Here is a 26,232-nt window from a genome sequence, read left to right as displayed (position 1 = left end):
AGGTCAGATGCAGGGTGAAAAGAGATTTGCGCATCTCGCGCAAAATGACGCTCATCATGAATGGACTTTTCAGGGCTACTTCCTGTTAGCGACCTGCTCCAAAACTCAGACAAGTGAGTCTGCGTGACAGAATGGACACTATTATGATCAGTGGGTGGACGTCGTTTTATTTTTCACACTGTGAAGAGAATATTTTGGAACTGCTAAAATCCAGAAGGTGGCAGTAATGCACAAAATGCTGTTTGCCAACCGCCATTAAACATCAGAAGAAGAAGAAGAAGCGACCTGCTCCTATGGTTACCAAGGAGAGAAGGCGTACTTTGACAACAACAGCTATGTTAGCTGTTAGCTAACTAAAAAGGTCAACTAACTGGAAGAGACGTGTCTTCACTGGATGTGTTAGCCAGGTGGTTAGCTTACATCTTTATTTGGTGTATTTTCCAAGTATGTCCACATTGTAGCCGTCGCAAAAAAGTCCATTGTGGCCTTTTAGAGGGCTTTGTCTGTTGGCTAACGTTAGCTAACGCTAGATTGTATTCGCGTATCCAGCAAAGAAGAGGACCACAGCAAAGCACGTTTCAAAGTTTTCAAGATGAGCGAACAGCTGAAATTGATTGTTGAACAACTTAACAAAGCCCCCTTCAAGAAAAACTTCAATCTCATCACGTTTTACTCCCTCGAACCAATGCAACTGCTCCAGATCCTAAACGATGTTCTGGCTGAAATAGACCCAAAGGTGAGCGAAAAGCTTCTATTCATTCATAACTTTACGCCAGGCCTGTCATTCCTGCAGCAGAATAAAGTGTCCTCATATTGTCTGTCTTTTCAGCAAGCTATTGATATCCGTGAAGAAATGCCTGAACAGACTGCAAAGAGAATGTTTACTCTGCTGGGTATGCTGAAATATAAGCTCCCTGGCAATGTTACTGATGTGTAAGTATTGATCATATCAAACATGCCCACGCCATTTGATAAGTCGAGTCAAGTTCAAAGCATGTCTCAGAGGGATTTACAGAGAATGTGTCTAGCTAAGCACTATCAATTAACAGGATTGAACAATCTTATATTCGAGGAGGGGGGAGAGAGAGAAGAGAGAATAGAACAAGTAATAGAATAGAATAGACTATACTGAGGCTGGGCAATATGGTGAAATCAATATGATAATATGGATCTTTCTCGATATCAATATATATCACAAATAGGCTTCATGTAAGCAAAATCATGTCAAATTATCATATATTATTATTATTACCGAGCAATTATATTACCATGATATGTGATAATACTGTAACGTGTCAGGTAATCCAAGTATTACCTGTAATGTGATGTGCAACATAAGTGTCTCAACGGTAGCTAGGAACTAATGTGTGTGGGTGTGCCCCTAGGGGAAACGGGGTATATATGACCAGCGGCCGGGGTGCCGGATGGCAGTCAAGCTATGGAGTGAGCGAGACCGGGTGTTGTGTGTAGAGCTAGCTCTGTGAAGCTAGCTGCTAGGAGCTAAAGAAGCCTGTGAATAAAGAACCTGTACCAACTACAACTCTCCGTTCCTTGGCGTATCACCGATACGTTACATTGGTGTCAGGCAGTAAAGCGGTAGCGCCTCTGATTCGGTCGAGAGGGGAGAGAGTGAGGAGGAACAACGGAGAATAGTTGGAGATCAAAGGCTCGAGCGACCTAGCGGTAGCGAGCTAGCTGTGTGAGCTAGCTGCTACGAGCGCCACGTGTGATGGTGCGCCTAGAAGAAAGCCTGTCGGCGAACGGGAGAAAAGAGGGGCTGACGACAGAGATCAGCTCGATGCTGGCGGGCATGGAGGCCCGTGTGTTGAAAGAAGTCAGACGGCTGGTGGAAGGAACTCCTGCCTGGGCAGTGGAGGTATTGCGGACGCTGCGAGAAGTCATGCAGCGGTTGGATTTGATGAGCGCAGAGGGAGCGCAGTGTGAAGAACAGCCGGAGGAGCCACAAAATAGACTGTGTTAGAGCTGTGGAGAACCGGGCCATGTGGCGAGGTGGTGCCGAGGCGGACCCGGGAGACGGACCGGGTATGCGGGACAACGACATGGACAGCAGGGAGCCTGCTGGGCATGCGGCGCGATCGGACATTTAGCCAGAGAATGTCAAGAAGCTGTCGGGGATTGGAGGACAGCGAGAGAGGAGAGACAGGTGAGGCTTTGTTGGGCTTGCCAGTCGCCTGAACATTTAGCTAGAGACTGCGCTAAGAGTGTGAACGCTGGAAGAGACACACAGCCGGGGGAGCAGCCCGAGCAACAAGCAGTGGAGCAGCCTGAGCAACAAGCGGCGGAGCAGCGGAGCAGTATAGAGCCGATTGTTCTGGGCAGGAGAGTGACTGTTGAGCCGGCCCAGGCTAGCTGCTCTGCATGCCAGCCAGTGGTGGGGGAGATCGCCATCAGCGACGAGACCATCAGGATAATGGGAATCGTTTTGAACAGCCAGAGGGAGGTGAGCGACATCATCTGCAGAGCTGTTACAGTCGGGGGAGCGGCGCTCGTGTCCCCGGGGGAGCGAGAGGGGTCAACGCTGGAGGAGCCGGCCCAGCCAAGCCGCTGCACAGCCCCCACGGCTGCGCTGCAGAAAGTCGAGGTGGAGATCGACGCCGATGGTGTCCGCCCTGCTGTCCTCAACACGCCGCCCCCTGGGGGAGCGGGACGGGAGGACGAGCGAGTGCAAGAGGTGGAGCAGACAGACGAAGACAGGGCCATCTGGGAGGTCGACGGGCATGAGCGGAGACGCAGACAGATGGAGGATGCGGATATCGGTCCGGTGTATGCGTGGGTGGCGGCCGGACGCCGGCCCCCTGTGGAGGAGATTCACATGTTTTCCGGTGCCACGAAAGGACTGTGGAACATGTTTTCGGACCTGCAACTGGGTGGAGCTGGGGTTTTAGAGAGAAAGGGGCACGGGAAAAGCGGGACCCAGTGGGTGGTACCCGGTTGCCTGCGAGAATTGGCACTGAAGTGGATGCACAAGGGCCCATACGGTGATCGTGGGACCGAAGAGACACTCAGCCTCATCCGTGGACATTTCTACTGGGGCAAACAAAAGGAGGACGTGCGGAGATACTGCAGGGAGTGTGAGGTCTGTGGGGCACAAAAGGTGGGACAGACGCTTTAAAAGGGGGGATGGAAATAGTGGTTGAAGTGAAGTGGGATAAGGTGAATAAGAAAAAAAGGTTTAAATGAAGGTAATGGAAAAAGAATGATGTCAATGTGATGGGTTTGAGTTAAATTGAAGATGAGTGCAAAGAGAAAAGAGGGAATGTAAATGTTGGGGCTTGTGTTAAGTGAAAATGTTGGGGAAAAGGGTGCTAATGGGAATGTGAACGGAAATGTGGGTCGAATTTAAAGGAATGGGAAAAGAGGGAAGAAATGAAAAGAAATGCAAATAGTGGTGGTGGAATGAAAATTAAGAAGTGCGCTAAAAAGATAAGAGACTATGTGGGAAATTGGGGGAATACAAAATGTTGTGGGGTGGTGTGTTTTGGTACAGGGGGATATGTGTGGGTTGTGGGTGTTAACGTGGGCGTTAACAAATGTTGGGTGAGGAGTATGTAACGTGTCGGGTAATCCAAGTATTACCTGTAATGTGATGTGCAACATAAGTGTCTCAACGGTAGCTAGGAACTAATGTGTGTGGGTGTGCCCCTAGGGGAAAGGGGTATATATGACCAGCGGCCGGGGTGCCGGATGGCAGTCAAGCTATGGAGTGAGCGAGACCGGGTGTTGTGTGTAGAGCTAGCTCTGTGAAGCTAGCTGCTAGGAGCTAAAGAAGCCTGTGAATAAAGAACCTGTACCAACTACAACTCTCCGTTCCTTGGCGTATCACCGATACGTTACAATACCACTGAAATACAATAAATGGCAATACTGAATTATCGCCCAGCCCTACTCATGGCTGTTGCTAAGGCAGACAACTTCTCGTTTGTTTTTATAATACACTCGTCTCATGTCATACAGGAGCAGTTTCAGACAGGGTCTGGTGACTGGCAACAAGCCTGTGATCCACCCTATCCTCCACTGGCTGCTCCAGAGGGTCTCAGAGCTGAAGAAGAGGTCTTACCTGGCTCGCTTTCTGGTTAAACTGGAGGTGCCTGCAGAGTTCCTGCAGGATGATGTCATCAACGACACCTATCACCAGGTTTGTCAGCTTGTTTCACAACATCACCACATCTGTTTCCTAGTATTTGAATGGGACATTGTATTAAGTATTAATGTTGTGCTTCATACTATAAATGTGTAGTATGAAGAGCTGGTGGAAGGATTTAAGACGTATCACAAGGAGTGTGAGCAGCTGAGGACTTCAGGCTTCTCCACATCAGAAATCCGAAGGGTAAAATATAACAAGACTTTTTAATATAACAGTCTATTAGAAGTCATTGAAGGCCAACTCTGCTCTCTGTATAAATTGTTGTGTGGAATTCATGTGACACATGAACATGATTCTACTAATCGTTGACTAAAGTTGCTTCGATGTATAAATAATTGGTCACTTTCTCATGCTAAGTTGATACAATGACCCAAAAACGATCGATCTTCTCCCCAACAATAGGACATTAGTGCGATGGAGGAGGAGAAAGACCAGCTCATCAAGCGTGTGGAGAGGTTGAAGAAGAGGGTAAGGCAGACTGTCTAAAGAGACGCCCGTCCTCTGATAATGCCTGGGAGTCTTTGGGCTTGACTGACAAATGAAAACATGACCCCCGTTATATAACGGCTTCCGTATTATTCCGTACAGGCATCTGATCGTATTAAACCCTACAGGCATCTGATAGTATTAAACCCTACAGGCATCTGACAGTATTAGACCCTACAGGCATCTGACAGTATTAGACCCTACAGACATCTGATAGTATTAAACCCTACGGCACGGTGGCTCAGTGGTTAACACTGTTGCCTCACAGCAAGAAGGTCCCGGGTTCAAACCCCGGTCCGTCCCAGGTCCTTTCTGTGTGGAGTTTGCATGTTCTCCCCGTGTCCGTGTGGGTTTTCTCCGGGTGCTCCGGTTTCCTCCCACCATCAAAGAAAGACATGAAGGGTTAATACTCCTGTCAGTGCCCCTGGCCAAAGGTACTGGCAAAATAACTGGAGTTGGTCCCCGGGCGCTGCACAGTGGCTGCCCACTGCTCCTAGTTCTAGGAAGGTTCCTAGTAGAGGATGGGTCAAATGCAGAGGATGAATTTCCCCAAGGGGATAAATAAAGGATAACTTAACTTAACTTAACTTAACTTACAGGCATCTGATAGTATTAGACCCTACAGGCATCTGACAGTATTAGACCCTGCAGGCATCTGATAGTATTAAACCCTACAGACATCTGATAGTATTAAACCCTACAGACATCTGATAGTATTAAACCCTACAGACATCTGATAGTATTAAACCCTACAGACATCTGATAGTATTAGACCCTGCAGGCATCTGATAGTATTAAACCCTACAGACATCTGATAGTATTAAACCCTACAGACATCTGATAGTATTAAACCCTACAGACATCTGATAGTATTAAACCCTACAGGCATCTGACAGTATTAGACCCTGCAGACATCTGATAGTATTAAACCCTACAGACATCTGATAGTATTAGACCCTACAGACATCTGATAGTATTAAACCCTACAGACATCTGATAGTATTAAACCCTACAGGCATCTGATAGTATTAAACCCTACAGACATCTGATAGTATTAAACCCTACAGACATCTGATAGTATTAGACCCTACAGACATCTGATAGTATTAAACCCTACAGACATCTGATAGTATTAAACCCTACAGACATCTGATAGTATTAAACCCTACAGACATCTGATAGTATTAGACCCTACAGACATCTGATAGTATTAAACCCTACAGACAGACATCTGATAGTATTAGACCCTACAGGCATCTGATAGTATTAAACCCTACAGGCATCTGATAGTATTAAACCCTACAGACATCTGATAGTATTAAACCCTACAGGCATCTGATAGTATTAAACCCTACAGACATCTGATAGTATTAAACCCTACAGGCATCTGATAGTATTAAACCCTGCAGACATCTGATAGTATTAAACCCTACAGGCATCTGATAGTATTAGACCCTACAGACATCTGATAGTATTAAACCCTACAGACATCTGATAGTATTAAACCCTACAGGCATCTGATAGTATTAAACCCTACAGACATCTGATAGTATTAAACCCTACAGACATCTGATAGTATTAAACCCTACAGGCATCTGATAGTATTAAACCCTACAGACATCTGATAGTATTAAACCCTGCAGGCATCTGATAGTATTAAACCCTACAGACATCTGATAGTATTAAACCCTACAGGCATCTGATAGTATTAAACCCTACAGACATCTGATAGTATTAAACCCTACAGACATCTGATAGTATTAAACCCTGCAGGCATCTGATAATATTAAACCATGCAGGCATCTGACAGTATTAGACCCTACAGGCATCTGACAGGCTTCAAGGATTTTCCCTTCAACCAGCATGTGAAGTAATGGTGTTGATTTTAGTGGGTCTTATTGACTTTGCAAAAGGGGGGGGCTTGAGCTGTTAGAGATGCTTGGTTATTTCTGCTGACCCTGTGATAACCCCCCCCCCCCCCCCCACTGCAGGCCATCATATTTACTTGTTGATCCACTAGGTGGAGTCAGTGTCCAACCATCAGCGGATGCTGGAACAGGCCAGACAGCTCCGTGTGGAGAAGGAGAGAGAGGAGTCACTCGCTCAGCAGAAGCAAGAACAGAAGAACCAAGTAATTGCCTATGACTGCTTGGTCACATTTGCTCAGAGTGGGATATCATGTTGATGTATCAGTAACTCATAGATCAAGTATTTACTCTGTACTGTACTGTCTTCTCAAGTCTTTTAGATATCTGTTCACATAATAACAATAATAATTCACACCTGTAGGTCGTTTGCTTTGTTTCCGATTCAGGGGCTTAATTGATACAATTGTTGCATTTGTGCCTTGGTTCGTTTGTGTTCACACAGCCACAAATCAAACGGTCCAAATAGTATTGCCAAGCCTCCTAGATTGGCCAGGAGACACTCCGGTAGGCTAACCTCTCGTTTTTCCTATATGATTATAAGAATGCGTTTTGTTAGACCTACATTGTAGGCTACATCGGGCGTGCGCTGTGCAAGGAGGGAGAGAGAGAGAGAGAGAGAGAGAGAGAGAAAGAAAGAAAGAGGGAGGGATCGGGAGAGAAAGAGAGGGAGAAAGTTATTTATTTATGTATGTATGTATGTATGTAGCCTATGTAAATGTATTTATTTAGGCTATTGGGAATTTGGAGATAGAAGATCAAAGACCCTCGCAACTTCTATTACTATCACGGAGACTTCAGAGGATTACGCATATGAACACCTGTCCTGTCAGGAATAAAATAAATAATGAATAAATAATTTAATAATAGCCTACGGACATTTCGAGGAAGACATGCAATCAGTCTGATTGTCTGATTGAACCAGACAATCTTATCACAAAGAAGGCTGGCTCTGATTACCACGACTTGTTTTCATTTATTTAATGGAGACCAGATAAGTTGTTCGAGTTCAAACTGCTAATGTGATGATGCAAGTCGCCAAAACAGGATCTGAATGAAGATGTTGTTTTTAAACAATAAAAATGCTCGTTCTTCAGGCCATTACGCACGCTGACTACGGCAGCTGGTTTATCCAAAAATGCGCACTGTTTCCTGCAGTTGTGTCGGATCACGTTCTCACCACAAACGAACCGCACCAGAGTTTGTTTAAAGCGGACCGAGACCACCCTTTCTTGGCGATCTCGGTCCGCTCGTTTTGTCCCGCATCCGAGTGCGATTGCTGTGTTCACACTCCCCCAAACGAACCGCACCAAGGGGGAAAACGCTGTCTGTTTCGGAACAACTGCTCCAAACGAGATAGGTGTGAATGCACCCTTACACACTAAGAGCTTTCCGTTCTTGTTTCTTGTTTGACATGATCAGAAACCCCAAAGCTGTTTAACAATTTGTTAAAGGCACATGATCTGTGCAGGAACTTCCCAACATCAGACCTGGAAATGTCAGAGATCCTGCTATTCCTAAATTAACTTGCAGCTGCAGAATCCTGGCTTTTGTTGTTTAGTGTGTGGTAGACATCAGCAAGCTGTTTATGAAGGAGCATGTTGTTTAGTGTGTGGTAGACATCAGCAAGCTGTTTATGAAGGAGCAGACTTGGTGAACAGATAGCTTCAAGCACATTTGTTGAGACATGCTGAGTTAACTATATATAACTCAGAGGTTCTCAAATGTTTTTCAACCAAGGACCCCTTACAAGATAGAAAATATACCGGGGACCCTCTCATTCTGATTTGTGATTTTGGGCTAAGCTTAATTGTTTCCACAGTAACATGCTTGACTTTTAAATTGATAGGTTTGTTAGATTAGAATGTAATCCATGAACCATTTTAGATTTAAAGTATAAAATATTTTCGTTGAACTATGAAGCTTTTGCAAAAAAAAGAAGAAGAAAAAAGTTTTTATTTTTATTTTCCTGAAAACTTTTCACGGACCCCCTGGCAAAGTGCCACAGACCACTGGGGGTCCCCGGACCCCCATTTGAGAACCACTGATATAACTAGCCATGACTTCATGTTGGGTATTCCATTTTGACTGTACTAATGGAGTTATCATTTGCATGTGCTCAGCTGTTCCAGGCAGAACAGAGACTGCAGAGATCCCAGCTGCAGTTGAAGGATTTGCGACAGGCAGCAGCAGATGCCAATCCAGAGAGTGAGTAACCACGCCCCACTGTCACTACTGTAACCACACCCCACTGTCACTACTGTAACCACACCCACTGTCACTACTGTAACCACACCCACTGTCACTACTGTAACCACGCCCACTGTCACTACTGTAACCACTCCCACTGTCACTACTATAACCACACCCCACTGTCACTACTATAACCACACCCACTGTCACTACTGTAACCACACCCACTGTCACTACTGTAACCACACCTACTTTCACTACTGTAACCACGCCCACTGTCACTACTGTAACCACGCCCCACTGTCACTACTGTAACCACGCCCACTGTCACTACTGTAACCACACCCACTGTCACTACTGTAACCACACCCACTGTCACTACTGTAACCACACCCACTGTCACTACTGTAACCACACCCACTGTCACTACTGTAACCACGCCCACTGTCACTGCCCTAGGCCACAGCTGGATGGAAGTTGAAGGACACAGAGTGTTTGTGGTGTCTCAGTTAATAGGCAGTTGAAGGACACCGCTGAGTGTTGGGGTGTCTCAGTTAACAGCCTTGCATCTATTTATGCCCTGTAATTACCCTATAATTATCATTTCCAAAATGACCTATGCAGCGCAGACTGCACAAGGGCTGCACAAGTGAGGTCATTTGTCACATTTGTCCGTGCCAAGAAAAGCACTTTGAAAACTCATGTCAGACAATTGCTGAAACTAACTAATATTAATGAAATACAAATGTCAGTGTCTAAACATTTTCACAAGATCGTGGCTTGTTTTTCCGTTCACTCAGTGGCTTTGCACAATACATTGATCATTTGTTTAATTCTCTGAGTAATAAGAACAGGTCCCACTGTGTGTGAAAGCTCACCAGGCTGATCTGATCCTGATCAAAGTAGGGATGCACCAATCCACATTTTTTCACTTCCAATCCGATTCCGATACCTGAATTTGGATATCTGCCGATACTGATATTATGCCGATACCGATATTTTTCTTGAATATACAGTATAGGCAAAGATTTCGCCAATTAAAGATTTTTTTTTAAATAGCGGCCCGTGCTGGAATTGCAAAAAAAAAAAAAAAAATCCCCCGATTCCGATCCGATTTGTGAATTAGTGCCAATATCGGCACCCGATACCGATATTGGATCGGATCGGCCCCATCCTTAGATCAAAGATCTACGTGACATCTCCGTCTCTCTCAGGCTTAATGAAGAGGCTGGAAGAGGAGATCAAGATCAACTCCTACATGGTCTCTGAAAAACTCCCCAAAGAGCTGGAGAACAAGAGGCGCACGGTGCAGTACCTGCAGAAGGTGGTGTCCGAGCCCGCCATGGGCCAGGCTGAGCTCCAGGTGCTGGAGGACAAGGTGAGGACAAGGATGTGGTACAAGTGGTCAGAGGAGACGACCACATCACTCATTTCAAAGACTGTGTCATCATTTCATAAAATCAAGATGTCTGGAAATATCTCTGATTCTTCTACAACTTACGTTTTGACAGATCAAAGAAGTGAATTCTCAGATAAACCAGCTGATCGAGAAGAGGATGATGAGAAATGACCCCATGGATGACAAACTAACTCTTTTCCGGCAACAGGTGATGACTTGATGTCTTTCATCTTGGCTTTGTCTTCTTCTCTCCTGCATGAGCTTGGTCGTTTCCATGTTCACGTTGGATAAACGATGTGTAATGTTCAAGCTCGGCGATGATTTAATGATGATTTAATGGTTCATCAATTGCTTTACTTACATTGCAAAAATGAATTTATAAATGAATGCACAATCGTCCCAAGACATTTTCAGTCGGTGCTGGTATCATAGACCTCGCATAGGCCATGTCCACACGGAGACGGAAGCGATTTTTTTTTTCCCGTTTAAGAAAAGTTTTCCATAAACACGGAATCGTTTCAAGAAATGAAACTGAATCCGCTGTAGTATATATGCCAGGCCGGTAAGTGGCGCTGTAACGCTGCCACGTCACAGTGCAACCTGTGGTCGTCAAAGCTCTCACTTCCCTATTCACATTGTATTTGCGAGGGATATATATAGAGCAGCCCGAGTATGTCCGTTACACTCAGGGTTTACATTTCATTTCATTTCATTTTGTCCAATATTAAAATATTCCAGAATTGCATGTTGTATTAAAAGTAAATATTATTTCTATCTAACACGTTTAGCCTGATTTTGTTTGTGTTATTGTAAAAACTTAGCCGCCGCTAAGCCTTCTGGGAAATATCCGATGAAGGGAGGGGAGGGGTGGATGTGTGGAGCCCTGAGGATGTACGTACACGCTGTTCTCCATGTCCACTTGTTGCTGACGGTGGTAATAGAGGAGCATTATATTTTGCTGCAAGAGCCCTAACAGGCTCAGTAGCTGCTGTAGCACGAACGCTAGTGCACTGTAAGCCTAAATTGTTGCTGGCGGAGAGAGGTGGGGCTATGGCGTCATCGGTTCAAGAAAGATGCGTATGGGTTGTAAACACGGAAATGCAAGGGTGGCGTCTTCCGATTTATTCACTCTGGGACCCGGTTTAAAAAATTAGCGTATACTCCCAGAACGTATACTCCCAGAACGCTGGTTCCGTCTGGACGAAACGTCTATACGAGAAAAAACTTTAGCGGATACACCTAAACTCGTCTCCGTGTGGACATGGCCTTAGACAAGTGAGGCGAAACGTTTGTTTGTTTGCTGTGGGAATAAGGCCTGGGAGAATCAGTGGGTAACCTCATTTCCTATGACGGAGCGCTGTAATGTGACCCTCGCAGGCCTCCATCATCATACGTAAGAAGGAGGCAAAGGCCGAGGAGCTGCAGGAAGCGAGGGAGGAGCTGGCTGCAGCAGAGAGGGAGCTGGCTCAGAGGAGCAGCCAGGCACCAGGGCAGGATGGAGAGGAGGTCGTCCGGGGTGACGAGGTACAAACACACCTGGACCTGCTTCTTCCCATCCAGCGTGGCTGCTTCTTCTCGCCACCTAATGCGAATCGCTCATAATCAGGAGCTGTGGTGACGTTTTTAGCACGTGCTGCTACAGTATTGATTTGTTTTGTGCGGAATCTGGTAGCAACAGCCAAAACGCAAGTATTTAGTGTATAATTCTCACTTTTTTTTCCTTCGTCTTTTTTGAACTAACTACCAACATTATCCCCGATGCTACACATAAGGCCAGCTTGATGAGGAGCGTGCACACCACCAGTAGACGTGTGAACCACAGAGAACACAAGAGGCTATTTCTGCTCTTATGTCAACACGGAGGGGCTCGCTGTCTAATGTGACTTATCCCTTCTCCCTGCTCTCCCCCACATTCCCATGCAGAGACATAAATAGAACACAACGGAGAGTAGCCAGAACCAGGAAGTGAACTGGACAGACCAGCTGAGAAGATGTTGGCCCTCTCCCTCATCTGTAGTGTCATCAGTCTTCTCAATCAAGTCAGCAGAGCGCATGAAACAAAACGGCCGCGTAAATCCTTCGTCTATCTTTGAACTCCCATGATGAGGATGGGTACTGTACTCCCCCTGTCAAACACACGGCGTGCTGTGCCCTGACCTGTTGAGGAATATGACCGACCTGTATTGGCAGAGAGAAAGAGCGAGAGAGCGAGAGAGAGACTCAAACTTACAGCGTCTTCGGCCGGTATAAAGCCTAGAGGCATTGCTGCTTTGTGTCAGCGTACACCTCGGTCTATGCATGCATCAAAGTCACAGATAAGGAGCAGCGCCTCCTCCTCTTCCCTGTTGTACAGACTTTAAACAGACCTGCTGTATAGATGCTGTGGGTTGTGCTGGTGAGCGTGTGCACTAGGGCTGGGTATTGGTTCAAATTTCAAGAATCGATTTTGATTCCGATTCACAAGGTTCCGAATCGATTAATCCCGATTCGATTCGATTCCGATTCGATTAATTTCAATATCGATTTGGTTAGTGATACTAAAACATGTTTTTTTTAAGCTGTAACCTGAATTACATGACTGTCCAGTTGTCTAACACAGGGGTTCCCAACCTTTTTTGCGCCAAGGACCGGTAGATACATGGGGGAAAAAAAGTTGCGGACCGGTTGTCAATTTGAATGGTTTTAGTTACACATATATTTACTCACCAGGTGGTGACAAAGGGTAAATAACAGCCTTTTCATCTGTCAATAAAGACACTTTCACAATTATGCACAGTGATTTGATTTCAGCCTATATCATTTCTAAAAGTAGATATTAATGATCAAACATTTCCATTTATGTAGCCTACAGTATTTATGTTTTTGTTTCAACTACAAACATAAACGTCAACTTGAAACTGTTTCAACTACCACACACAGCCTATAATAGTATAGCCTATGTTTATAACAAAATAATGATAATAAAAAATAATCGATCTCTGGACATATGAATCGATATCAATGGATTCAAATAAAAATCGGAGAATCAATTTTTTTTTTAACCCAGCCCTAGTGTGCACACTGTGGGCCTCAGTGTTGTTACAGCCAGGCGTTTGACGCACAGCATTATCCGTGTGCTGCCCAGGCACAGGGGACGCAGCGTGTCTGAAATAGCAATGACTTTCTCCCTGCTCTCCCCTGAGTCCTGCAGGGCTTCAGGCAATCCTTCTAGATTGTGTGTGTGTGTGTGAGTGTGTGTGTGTGTGTGTGTGTGTGTGTGTGTGTGTGTGTGTGTGTGTCTTTGATGGGAGATACTCTTCACAGGATAGTGTACAGTACAGCTGGCACGGTTCATCATTTAACCGACTTGATCGACAGAAAATTAATCACCAACTAGTTTGTCAGAATGGATTCATCGTTTAGACAAATTTTTAAGAATAAAAAAATCTCTCATTGCAGCTTCTGAAATGTGAATATTTACTGGTTTCTTCTATGACAGTAAACTGATTGATTCTCTTTGGTCAGGACCAGTGTTGGGGGTAATAATGCATTACAAAGTAACGCATTACTGTAATCACATTACATTTCTCTGTAACGAGTAATGTAACGCATTACAGTCCCTAAAACCAGTAATCACATTACAGTTACTATTCGGTAGGGGTGCGCGGTGCTTCTTCATGCATTCAGTTATGTAACACGACTAGATTGGATGGTCTGGAGGGACGGGGAGGAGGAGTCAGATGTTGTGTATGTCCTTATTAGGATCATAGATTAGGATAGAGATGTGTGCTGATATGGGCATATGTAAGGTTTCATGTAATATTGTTAACTGGCAATTAGGTGGCAATGATGCATCTCAGACGATGCTGCAGAGTAATGCAAAAGTAATGTAACGAGTAGTGTAACTAATTACTTTCTGCAGGGAGTCATTAAATAAAGTAAGGCATTACTTTTTTTAAAGTAATAATGTGTAATGTATAATATATTACTTTTTTGAGTAGCGACTCCCAACACTGGTCAGGACAAAAGAATGCATTTGAGGGTGTCATCTTGGACTTTGGGGGAAAAAGTCATCAACATTTTCCACCATTTCGTGCCATTTTATACTAATCGATTGGTCGAGAAAACAATCAGCAGATTAATCGATAATGAAAGTAATCAGTTGCAGCCCTAGTGTACACTACAGTGTCGAGAGATGAGAGCGAAAGAAGCAATGACACGCAACAAAATTGCGAGTGCTGTATCCTGCTACGTAGCATTTTAACGGGAATAAACCACATTCATTTTGAGACATTAGTATACCGTAAATTCCGGACTATAAGCCGCACCTTTTTTCCCGTTTTTTGGGCTTTTTTGGCCCCTGCGGCTTATATAACGGTGCGGCTTATCTATGGATTTTTTCCAAAAAAAAAAAAAATCTCTCTTTTTTAGCACTCTTTCTAACTATAAATCCTATATAACTATAATAAGTTTTAATTTCCTCTCTTGCCCTCTTTTCACCACACTGTATGACACTGTATGACACTGTGTGCACTGTAAAAAACAACACAGGTGGTGTTGTGTTATGTTGTTTTGTTGAAATGTTAATAAATGGGAGCTTCCTCAAACAGCCATCTCTTTCCCGACAATCCCCTCTGTGCATGAACCCTTACATATGGTAATTAAACATTAAAACACAATAAAAAAAAAAAAAAAAAAAAAAACATTAAAACACCCGCGGCTTATAGTCCGGTGCGGCTTATATAAGAAAAAAATAGTCAACTTTGCAGGTGCGGCTTATACACCGGTGCGGCTTATAGTCCGGAATTTACGGTAATTAGCGTCCGTAAATAAACGTGTACACACGTGTGAAAGAAGTGGCCTAAAGGATGATGCAGGCCTGGCTGCAGAGACGGAGAGGACACTTTGAGTCTGCACTCTGCAGATGAATGAAGTGGATGGAAAATGTTTGGTCACACACACAGGCTTTATCAGACTCCCCCGTAGTGATTGGAGGCCGTCGGGCCATGGTGGGAGATGATCGCTTTATCACAGCTATTTTCCATTCTGCTCGCCGTGTGTCATCACAGGGTCTCTCTGAGGGATGACTACATCTGCTCATCTCTGGCTGGTGGTAACGTGATACCACTGGATCCACCCGCCCGTCTGTCCTCCCATTGGTTGCATCCCGTCTCAGTTTGGTGGTTCAAACGAACGCAGTAATAAATGCTCTTTTCATCTTCAAACGTCTGCTGCTGTATGTGTGTGACAACATGCATGCAGTTATGAGGAGCATCTAGCAGCATTTGTTTTGTTGTGTTTTGGGGGGGGGGGGGGGGGGGGCTTCATGTAGGTGACAAGAGAACACTATGTAGTGTTATTCTCCTGTGCTAATTCCTCTCTCATCCTTGTCTGCCCTTGATGTCCCAAAATACGCAAAGAATAAACGCACACGCACGCACGCACGCACACACACACACACACACACACACACACACACACACACACACACACACACACCAAGCCTTGCAGGCTCCCCATGGGATATGAGACACGTTGTGTGATTTCTGGGGCTGTTCTCCCGTGCCCGTGGACATTTATAGCTGCTCTTCAGGAGTTTTGATGGTGTCCTGACAGAAGAGTCATGGTGCAGAGTGAGAGGTCCAGTGAGGTGGTGCTCACTGTCATGGTGCAGAGTGAGAGGTCCAGTGAGGTGGTGCTCACTGTCACGGTGCAGAGTGAGAGGTCCAGTGAGGTGGTGCTCACTGTCATGGTGCAGAGTGAGAGGTCCAGTGAGGTGGTGCTCACTGTCACGGTGCAGAGTGAGAGGTCCAGTGAGGTGGTGCTCACTGTCATGGTGCAGAGTGAGAGGTCCAGTGAGGTGGTGCTCACTGTCATGGTGCAGAGTGAGAGGTCCAGTGAGGTGGTGCTCACTGTCATGGTGCAGAGTGAGAGGTCCAGTGAGGTGGTGCTCACTGTCATGGTGCAGAGTGAGAGGTCCAGTGAGGTGGTGCAGAGTGAGAGGTCCAGTGAGGTGGTGCAGAGTGAGAGGTCCAGTGAGGTGATGAGGTACATCACCCAAATACATGTATGTCATATTAATCAGATTAGTAATGTTGCATGTGCAATGTGCATCCTGGATATAGTTTGTTACAATAGTATTAGCTCAAATGCTAACGTTAAACAGTATGTGGATGGACAATGCTAACGCCATTAGCACCATGTTCTGGGATGTACAGTAAAATAAAAACAGATTTGGGTGGTCTAACCTAACCTAACCAAAAACATCCACCTTGTATTTATTTATTTTGGGGGGGGGGGGGGGGGGGGGTCCAGTGAGGTGGTGCTCACTGTCATGGTGCAACGGTGGGGCCCCTCGCTGCCGACGCTAAACTTTTAGCTAACCTGTTTGCATCTATGTTCGCAATGGCATCCCAAGTATCATCATACTATTATGGGATGCGATGTGTTATGGGATGTGCGTTTCCCAGGCAACGACACATGTTGACACGTTTTGGAACAGTGCACAATGCTCCTAAAAGCAAAATGCTTATTGTTTTGAATGATTTGGCATCTTCTATTACTGTCAACAGCAGTATTGTTGTATTGTAATAATATGCCATAAAGGTTTATTGAAATTTTGGGGAGAGCAGGAAAAAAAAAAAAATATATATATATTTTTTGCATTTCCTCTTCTGGCCTGGCGGGGGCGTCATTGTAGAATGCTAGGGGAAACACTGGAGGTGCTCACTGTCATGGTGCAGAGTGAGAGGTCCTGTGAGGTGGTGCTCACCGTGTGGCTGCCAGATGGACATGTCACTGGCCGGGCGCCTGAGAGGGATCAGGTGACCGGCTCAGACCACAGCGTGGCCCCCAGCCACCTCTGTGTTGCGGGGACTGCCATGTACTAATCCATTCCCTCCCCCCGGCTCAACCCATTCTCTTCTACAACTCTCTTCTTCTACATGGTCTACATCAGAGGTGGGCAACTGGCCGCCCACTGGCCTCATGTGGCCCCCGACCTTACTCAGTGTGGCACCTGGGTCAACCCCCCCCCCCAAAAAAAAATACATACAAGGTGGATGTTTTTGGTTAGGTTAGGTTAGGTTAGACCACCCAAATCTGTTTTTATTTTACTGTACATCCCAGAACATGGTGCTAATGGCGTTAGCATTGTCCATCCACATACTGTTTAACGTTAGCATTTGAGCTAACACTATTGTAACAAACTATATCCAGGATGCACATTGCACATGCAACATTACTACCGTAATCTGATTAATATGACATATTTGGGTGATGTACCCCATCAAATTGCTGTAGCGCGGTCTGTTTTAAAGCTAGAGCAAAGTTTCTGGTGTCATCTGAATGGAAGAATTACTCAATTTGAATATGAAAAATATAAATGTTGGTATAATAAACTTTGATTACCAGTCATTTTCATCAAAGTAGTAGCTATAATTGGGAGTGATGGTGTTGCAGTAGGCTACTGGTGGAAGTGCACGGTCACAATCTGGTCCTCTGGTAGCGAGGACATTTGTTTGTGGCCCTCTCTATCATCAAAGTTGCCCATCCCTGGTCTACATGTTCTTCTTCTACAATGGTCTTCTTCTACATGGTCTACATGTTCTTCTTCTACATCGGTGTTTCACAGTATTTTAGTAGCAACATCATGGCAATTATGATTTTGCCTTTTTCATTTCCCTTTCTAAACGAGCAATGCAATTACGGGTTCTCACCTAAGGTTAATCCAGACCCTCAGAAATGTCCAAAAATGTCCAAATGTTATATTCATTTAATTAGAAAGTAATGTTCAATTGTGTCTCTTGGTTGTTCACAGCTGAAGCGCTTGGTGGGGAAGTTGCGCGGCAAGGGAACGATGCACAAGAAGAAGCGGCAGGAGATCTCCGAGCTGAAGGCAGAATATGGCGTCCTGCAGCGGACGGAGGAAGTCCTCAAACAGAAGCATGAGACCATCCAACAGCATCTGGTAACTCTTGAAAGACTTTTAATATAAGACGAGCCGACTAAGAAGAAGAACACACTCTTATTCACAGCGGCAGGCTGGAGAGATGAGTGCAGGGCGAGGAAGGCTAACACATTCACGTCGCTCACACTCGAAAGCTTCCCAATGCTACCGTGGTCTGTTGGCTGCTGAGCAGCTCCACTGGAGCAGTTACAGCGGGATTTCGAATCGCACATAGGTTATGCAAAAACCACGCCCTGTGCCCGCCTACGCAGCAGTCAAGCGCCGGGATTGGCCAGGAGCAAGTCTTTTGTCTTCTTTTGACAGCTGGAATCCCCCACACCACAACCACTGCAGGCACGCAGCCCAGCGATTTCATGAACCAATAGCGGACATTGAAATGAATTAGTGTATTAACACTAATGAAAACGTAACACACAAGCTTTTCAAACAAACATTTCCCACACACCACAAACACTGTGCCCAGCCCAGCGATTTTATTAACCAAATTGCTCTTGATTGATGAAATTACTGTAATAACGCCAATGAAAACACAAGCTTTTAACACACAATCGATTTTTAAACATTTATTTCAAAACATCATTGTAAAATTCAGGCCTTTAGCCAAAGCTTCAATAACAGAGCTCAGCTGACAGTTTAACCTGCAAATGAAAAATATAAAAAATATAAAATTAAAAATACAATAGGCTACAGCACATAGGCCTAGCTCCTCCCCCCACCCCCCACCCCCCAGTCCAGCCATTTGTTCCAGGCCAGTGAAGTCCCAACAATCTACAAAAACATGCAATAATATAAAATCATAGATAAAAAGTTGAATCATACACAATAAATAAAACCAAAAGTAAAGGGTTAGCCTTCCCAAAGGCCAAGGGCAGCATCTGTTATTCTGGCCTCATAATAAGCACTGAGGCGGATGGTCAGAAAGTCAAATAACATTAAAATACATTGTATGCTTTGGTGCGATGTAGGATTTTGTCTTTCAATATCCTCGCTGCAGCCTTGCTTGGTGTTGTTGCTTCTCACAGGAATGGTGTCCCTGTAACAGAGAGCCCAACATGAGCATGAGCGCCTGGCCAATCCCGGCGATTGACTGCTGCGTAGGCGGGCACAGGGCGTGGTTTTTTGCATAACCTATGTGCGATTCGAAATCACGCGCAGTTGCAGGGTTCAGTGTTTTTCACTTTGAAGCAGAGACCTTTTTTGCTTCTCCAACATTGAAGGCACCCTCCTGTATCCCGTCCAGCCCTCTCCCTGCTCCCCTCAGGGCACCCTCCTGTATCCCGTCCAACCCTCTCCCTGCTCCCCTCAGGGCACCCTCCTGTATCCCGTCCAGCCCTCTCCCTGCTCCCCTCAGGGCACCCTCCTGTATCCCGTCCAGCCCTCTCCCTGCTCCCCTCAGGGCACCCTCCTGTATCCCATCCAGCCCTCTCCCTGCTCCCCTCAGGGCACCCTCCTGTATCCCGTCCAGCCCTCCCCCTGCTCCCCTCAGGGCACCCTCCTGTATCCCGGCCAGCCCTCCCCCTGCTCCCCTCAGGGCACCCTCCTGTATCCCGTCCAGCCCTCCCCCTGCTCCCCTCAGGGCACCCTCCTGTATCCCGTCCAGCCCTCCCCCTGCTCCCCTCAGGGCACCCTCCTGTATCCCGGCCAGCCCTCTCCCTGCTCCAAACCGCAGGTGCCGTTTTATTGGCATCTCCCTCTTCGTGCAGGTTGTGCTCACAGTGAAGTGGTAGAAGCTTCATGGAACTGACCTGACACGTCTGCAGCCTCCCAGCTCCTGACGCAGGCCAGGCTGAGCTGCTGCTGTTTATGACGGCTGCATCTGCTTCCTCTGCCTGCATCTCACACATTTGATCAGCGCTGAATGTTCTCCTCCTCGTCACGTGTCTCCCTCGCCTGGTAACCACCCCAAATGAATCCTTCATTGAGGAGTGTGACACAACTGCCGTTCATATGGGGCTGGATAGCAGGCTAGTGTCTCCCTGCTAAGAATCATTCACAATACATGTCATTACCAGGCAGCCGGTCTGCTATAGACCCTTTTCACGGGGGCCATTTTGTGTGGAAAAGGCAGAATAAACACAGGTGCAAGCAAAACACTAATGAGGGTTTCCAAATTCCAATCGTGGAAGTTTGAAACCCTCATTAGTGTTTTGCTTGATGATAAAATGGCTCCCGTGAGAAGGGTCTATTGTTTTCACCTTGTGAGTTTGGGTGTGTCTCATCGGGGTAACATGCGGTCCTGGAGACTCCTATTGTCGTGGGAACTACCACAGAAGCAGCTTTGAGTACTTTGCCAGGTTGTTTATATATGTCTGCGTCTATGGACAGATTGTGTTAGCGCGATAGCCAATAGGGTCAAAACCGTGCGAGATGCAGTCACGAAACTTGACAGGCGTGTCGTCGACATCGAAATGAAGGAGGAGTTTGAAAATGGGCGTGATCCGAGCAACGGGGCAACGCCCTTCTTTACGCCCCCTGGTGTGATCCCATCACAAGATGGCCTCTAGTTGGTCGAGTGCTTTTCAAGGTACTCAGATGCTTGAAGATGGCAGCATGTCCAATACACTCCTTCACTTCCATGCACTCCTGTTTTCACGCTGCTGCTTTTCTGGACCAAAGGAATCAGCTGGCAGATATGTGCTTTCCTCCTCATGTAAAGGATAGCGTTACTGAATTGAAGAGAATCAAAGAGGCCATTTACACCTGGCATTAACATGCGTTTTCTGCCATCAGATTGCAATCCGATTGTATTTTATCACTTGAAAGTACAGGTGTAAACACCCCCAAAACACATTGAAGAAGGATTGCAATCTGATCACCTAAAACGCATGTTAGTGCCAGGTGTAAATGGAATCAGGCTGAAGTGATAAAATACAATCGGATTGCAATCTGATGGCAGAAAACGCATGTTAATGCCAGGTGTAAATGGCCTCAAAGTGATTCTTTGTGGTTTCGTAAAGAATGGCATGGAGAGAGTAAGTAGTATTGTTGTTTTGATGTCACGGCATTCACACATGAACCTCAGTGACATGAGGAGCAAAGCCTCCCGGCCAGGTGTCAGGCTGACTTCTTCATTGCTGCAGCTGTTGTGCCCTGGGGTCAGCTGGGGTCAGCGCTGTATTAAATCGAGGGTTACTGCTCTAACTCCACGGGCTTTGATGACAGGATGACACATGGACAATCCTGGAGGCCGCGCAGATTGTTTTCAACAGAGGAGATGTCAGACACAATCCATTTGGATGACTTAATAAGCTATTATCACTACACACTGTATTGTGAAAAATAGTTTGCCTGCCTTTATTATGCCAACAAATACATGATTAGGTCAATTCACAATGCATGGGCACAATACAAATTATATGAACACACTGTGACTGTCTGCAGCAGGCAAGCTGCCTGTGATTTAGATGAGTGGCTGTGATGCCTCCTGATGATGGCACATGTAAAGTATATAGAGTGGAGCTCACGTCACCCAACAAGTTTGAAGAGGTGCAGACTTAACGAAAGGTCAAAGTGCACCCTGACGAAGGCACTTTCGCCGAAACATGTTGGTGTAACCCATTAACACATTGAGTGCCACAGCGCTTCAGTAAAATTGTCTGGAGCCTGTGCCAGATTCACTTCCTTTCAGTTGAAAACAGCTATAGAATTTTTTCTATTAGGGCTATATGAACAGGGCTGGACTCTAATGAAACATTGGACACTCCTGCTTCTTTCAAAGAAGAAATTTTGTTTCTAGACAGTTCCATTATGAAATGACAGCCTCTGAAAGAAGAGCACTTTCAAGGGTTTTCTGCTGTCTTTTTTTACTTTTCAAGATAAAGTCACTTTTATGAATACTTTTTGCACTCTAATTTCAAGCACATTCACTGACTCTGGCTACTATTTTCTGATGTAGTGACATGGTATAGTTCTGTGCAGCCTGCGTGCCCCACCCCCCCCCTCCCCCCCTCTCCACCCCTGAGCTGCGGGCTCCTCCCCACACGCACACAGTCTGTTTTCGCAGCCTCGTTTTTGCCCCGGACGGATCCCAGCGCAAGGAAATGGCAAATGGGACTGAAGCAAAAGGTTTGGCCGTTCGGCTTCGGGTGCTGCCTTTCTGGCAGGGAATCGTGTGCAGAAACTATATGCAGACAGATAGACAGAAGCAGAAGAGCTCAGTTGTGGGCGCGGATCGAAGCCAACTGTCAGCTGCAGACAGAGCAATCTATATGGCTCTGGGTGCAGCATGCATCGGTTTCGCTTTGATCACGGCTTTCTCCGCTTTCTCCTGCACAAAGTAAAGGATCTGAGGTGGGTGGCGCAGCTCCCGTGTAGATGTTTAAGGTGGCGCCGTGTGATCCCTTGAAGGGATTCATGCTCACTGGCTGGGTACGACCTTAAACAGCAGAATTATGGAATAATATGAATTATGATTTTAGGACGTCCACAGACGTCCTTGGCACTTCTCGTTACTTTTTTTTAGGACGTCCACAGACGTCCTTGGCACTCAATGTGTTAAAACACAGCAGAGGAGACTTTGAGTGTGCAACTTCCTTTCTTTATGTTACATTTATTTACCACCAAATCTACAAAAAACGATTATTAACGATAATTATAATCTAATAATATATATATATAATTATATAAATGATAATTGTTTATGTGGTAGGAATTCATATAATTTATCATGTATATTGATTATTCATGAATTAGTTGCTCACTGTTTGATTATTAGTTATTATTACTAATCAATGTCTTTCATGTGTCAAGTATATTCCACTTAGTGACAACTGGCTTAGCCATATAACTAATGAGTGTTCAGGTTTGTGTCTGACTCTCTGATCTGGACATGACACAGCTGCATGCCACAAGTATCATCCCTCAAGTTCTGCAGACGAGGATTAAGATCAGACCAGAGCAGAGAGAGTGGGAGACTGACAAAGCTATACTTCTTCACAACCCTGGGCTTTTGCTCAAGGACATAATAGGCTTTGCTTCTGATTCATCGTTTGTGACGGTCGGACATGAAACAACTCTTTTGTTCGCCAGAACCATCGCAGACTTTGTGCAGAGCGCTGTGCCTCTGTAAGGAGATACAGACTTTGTGCAGAGCGCTGTGCCTCTGTAAGGAGATACAGACTTTGTGCAGAGCGCTGTGCCTCTGTAAGGAGATACAGACTTTGTGCAGAGCGCTGTGCCTCTGTAAGAAGATACAGACTGTGTGCAGAACGCTGTGCATCTGTAAGAAGATACAGACTTTGTGCAGAGCGCTGTGCCTCTGTAAGAAGATACAGACTGTGTGCAGAGCGCTGTGCCTCTGTAAGGAGATACAGACTTTGTGCAGAGCGCTGTGCCTCTGTAAGAAGATACAGACTTTGTGCAGAGCGCTGTGCCTCTGTAAGGAGATACAGACTGTGTGCAGAGCGCTGTGCCTCTGTAAGAAGATACAGACTTTGTGCAGAGCGCTGTGCCTCTGTAAGAAGATACAGACTGTGTGCAGAGCGCTGTGCCTCTGTAAGGAGATACAGACTTTGTGCAGAGCGCTGTACCTCTGTAAGGAGATACAGACTTTGTGCAGAGCGCTGTGCCTCTGTAAGGAGATACAGACTTTGTGCAGAGCGCTGTTCCTCTGTAAGGAGATACAGACTGTGTGCAGAGCGCTGTACCTCTGTAAGGAGATACAGACTTTGTACAGAGCACTGTACCTCTGTAAGGAGATACAGACTTTGTGCAGAGCGCTGTGCCTCTGTAAGGAGATACAGACTGTGTGCAGAGCGCTGTGCCTCTGTAAGAAGATACAGACTTTGTGCAGAGCGCTGTGCCTCTGTAAGAAGATACAGACTGTGTGCAGAGCGCTGTACCTCTGTAAGAAGATACAGACTGTGTGCAGAGCGCTGTGCCTCTGTAAGAAGATACAGACTGTGTGCAGAGCGCTGTGCCTCTGTAAGAAGATACAGACTGTGTGCAGAGCGCTGTGCCTCTGTAAGGAGATACAGACTGTGTGCATAGCGCTGTGCCTCTGTAAGAAGATACAGACTTTGTGCAGAGCGCTGTACCTCTGTAAGGAGATACAGACTTTGTACAGAGCACTGTACCTCTGTAAGGAGATACAGACTTTGTGCAGAGCGCTGTGCCTCTGTAAGGAGATACAGACTGTGTGCAGAGCGCTGTGCCTCTGTAAGAAGATACAGACTTTGTGCAGAGCGCTGTGCCTCTGTAAGAAGATACAGACTGTGTGCAGAGCGCTGTACCTCTGTAAGGAGATACAGACTTTGTGCAGAGCGCTGTGCCTCTGTAAGGAGATACAGACTGTGTGCAGAGCGCTGTACCTCTGTAAGGAGATACAGACTTTGTGCAGAGCGCTGTGCCTCTGTAAGGAGATACAGACTTTGTGCAGAGCGCTGTGCCTCTGTAAGGAGATACAGACTTTGTGCAGAGCGCTGTGCCTCTGTAAGAAGATACAGACTGTGTGCAGAGCGCTGTGCATCTGTAAGAAGATACAGACTTTGTGCAGAGCGCTGTGCCTCTGTAAGAAGATACAGACTGTGTGCAGAGCGCTGTGCCTCTGTAAGGAGATACAGACTTTGTGCAGAGCGCTGTGCCTCTGTAAGAAGATACAGACTTTGTGCAGAGCGCTGTGCCTCTGTAAGGAGATACAGACTGTGTGCAGAGCGCTGTGCCTCTGTAAGAAGATACAGACTTTGTGCAGAGCGCTGTGCCTCTGTAAGAAGATACAGACTGTGTGCAGAGCGCTGTGCCTCTGTAAGGAGATACAGACTTTGTGCAGAGCGCTGTACCTCTGTAAGGAGATACAGACTTTGTGCAGAGCGCTGTGCCTCTGTAAGGAGATACAGACTTTGTGCAGAGCGCTGTTCCTCTGTAAGGAGATACAGACTGTGTGCAGAGCGCTGTACCTCTGTAAGGAGATACAGACTTTGTACAGAGCGCTGTGCATCTGTAAGAAGATACAGACTTTGTGCAGAGCGCTGTGCCTCTGTAAGAAGATACAGACTTTGTGCAGAGCGCTGTGCCTCTGTAAGGAGATACAGACTGTGTGCAGAGCGCTGTGCCTCTGTAAGAAGATACAGACTTTGTGCAGAGCGCTGTGCCTCTGTAAGAAGATACAGACTGTGTGCAGAGCGCTGTACCTCTGTAAGGAGATACAGACTTTGTGCAGAGCGCTGTGCCTCTGTAAGGAGATACAGACTTTGTGCAGAGCGCTGTGCCTCTGTAAGGAGATACAGACATTGTGCAGAGCGCTGTACCTCTGTAAGGAGATACAGACTTTGTGCAGAGCGCTGTGCCTCTGTAAGGAGATACAGACTTTGTGCAGAGCGCTGTGCCTCTGTAAGGAGATACAGACTTTGTGCAGAGCGCTGTGCCTCTGTAAGGAGATACAGACTGTGTGCAGAGCGCTGTGCCTCTGTAAGGAGATACAGACTTTGTGCAGAGCGCTGTACCTCTGTAAGGAGATACAGACTGTGTGCAGAGCGCTGTGCTTCTGTAAGGAGATACAGACTTTGTGCAGAGCGCTGTGCCTCTGTAAGGAGATACAGACTTTGTGCAGAGCGCTGTACCACTGTAGATTCTCACTTGTTGCAACAGTTAAATTTTTTATTACTTTGAGTTTCAAGTTTCCTCAGTGGTCTTAATGTCTCAACTGCTGAAGGCACATCTTTGATTAGAATAGCACACTAACTGACGGTTCATATTAATTACGGTACAGACATTAGGCTCGACTCCCTAAGACTAATTCCAAAAGACCAGGGGCCGGTTGCACAAAGCACCTTAGGTTAAGATTAGATTAAGGTGTCCATAAAATAAAATCGGTTGCACAAAACACCCTTAAATATTCTCCTTAAGGTTAAACATTTTAAGGTTTAAAGATGAATAAAAGAAGTAATTTGTACCTGTGTACTTCACAGAGTTAACATACAGAGTACATCTTCACAAGTAATTTCATCAGGCTGAAAACCAACGGTTGAAACGCGTTGCGTTTTTTGTTGTTTCCTGTATCAATTACTTGTGAAGATGTACTCTGTATGTTAACTCTGTGAAGTACGCAGGTACAAATGACTTCTTATTAAATTTATTCATCTTTAAACTCTAAGCAGCTCATTTTTTCGCTTTGATATTC

The 26,232-nt window shown here is 45.8% G+C and overlaps 1 protein-coding gene across 1 annotated transcript in view; it reads left to right on the top strand.

The window, feature by feature from the left end:
* Window positions 1-592: 592 nt before the first annotated feature.
* ift81 (intraflagellar transport 81 homolog) overlaps window positions 593-26,232 on the top strand; it is a gene marked incomplete at its 5' end in the record, with an annotated part of 41,276 nt that continues 15,636 nt past the window's right edge. Inside the window, 11 exons of the mRNA XM_083644201.1 lie at window positions 593-736; window positions 830-933; window positions 3,976-4,156; window positions 4,259-4,348; window positions 4,568-4,633; window positions 6,672-6,782; window positions 8,700-8,784; window positions 9,984-10,147; window positions 10,281-10,376; window positions 11,546-11,692; window positions 17,967-18,116. Of these exons, the coding sequence (XP_083500327.1) occupies window positions 593-736; window positions 830-933; window positions 3,976-4,156; window positions 4,259-4,348; window positions 4,568-4,633; window positions 6,672-6,782; window positions 8,700-8,784; window positions 9,984-10,147; window positions 10,281-10,376; window positions 11,546-11,692; window positions 17,967-18,116 (1,338 nt within the window). The remainder of the gene's footprint in view (window positions 737-829; window positions 934-3,975; window positions 4,157-4,258; window positions 4,349-4,567; window positions 4,634-6,671; window positions 6,783-8,699; window positions 8,785-9,983; window positions 10,148-10,280; window positions 10,377-11,545; window positions 11,693-17,966; window positions 18,117-26,232) is intronic.

The sequence above is a fragment of the Poromitra crassiceps genome, assembly GCF_964638095.1.
Source record: "Poromitra crassiceps genome assembly, chromosome: 10".
NCBI lineage: Eukaryota > Metazoa > Chordata > Actinopteri > Beryciformes > Melamphaidae > Poromitra > Poromitra crassiceps.
This window is presented reverse-complemented; position numbering and strand designations above follow the sequence as displayed.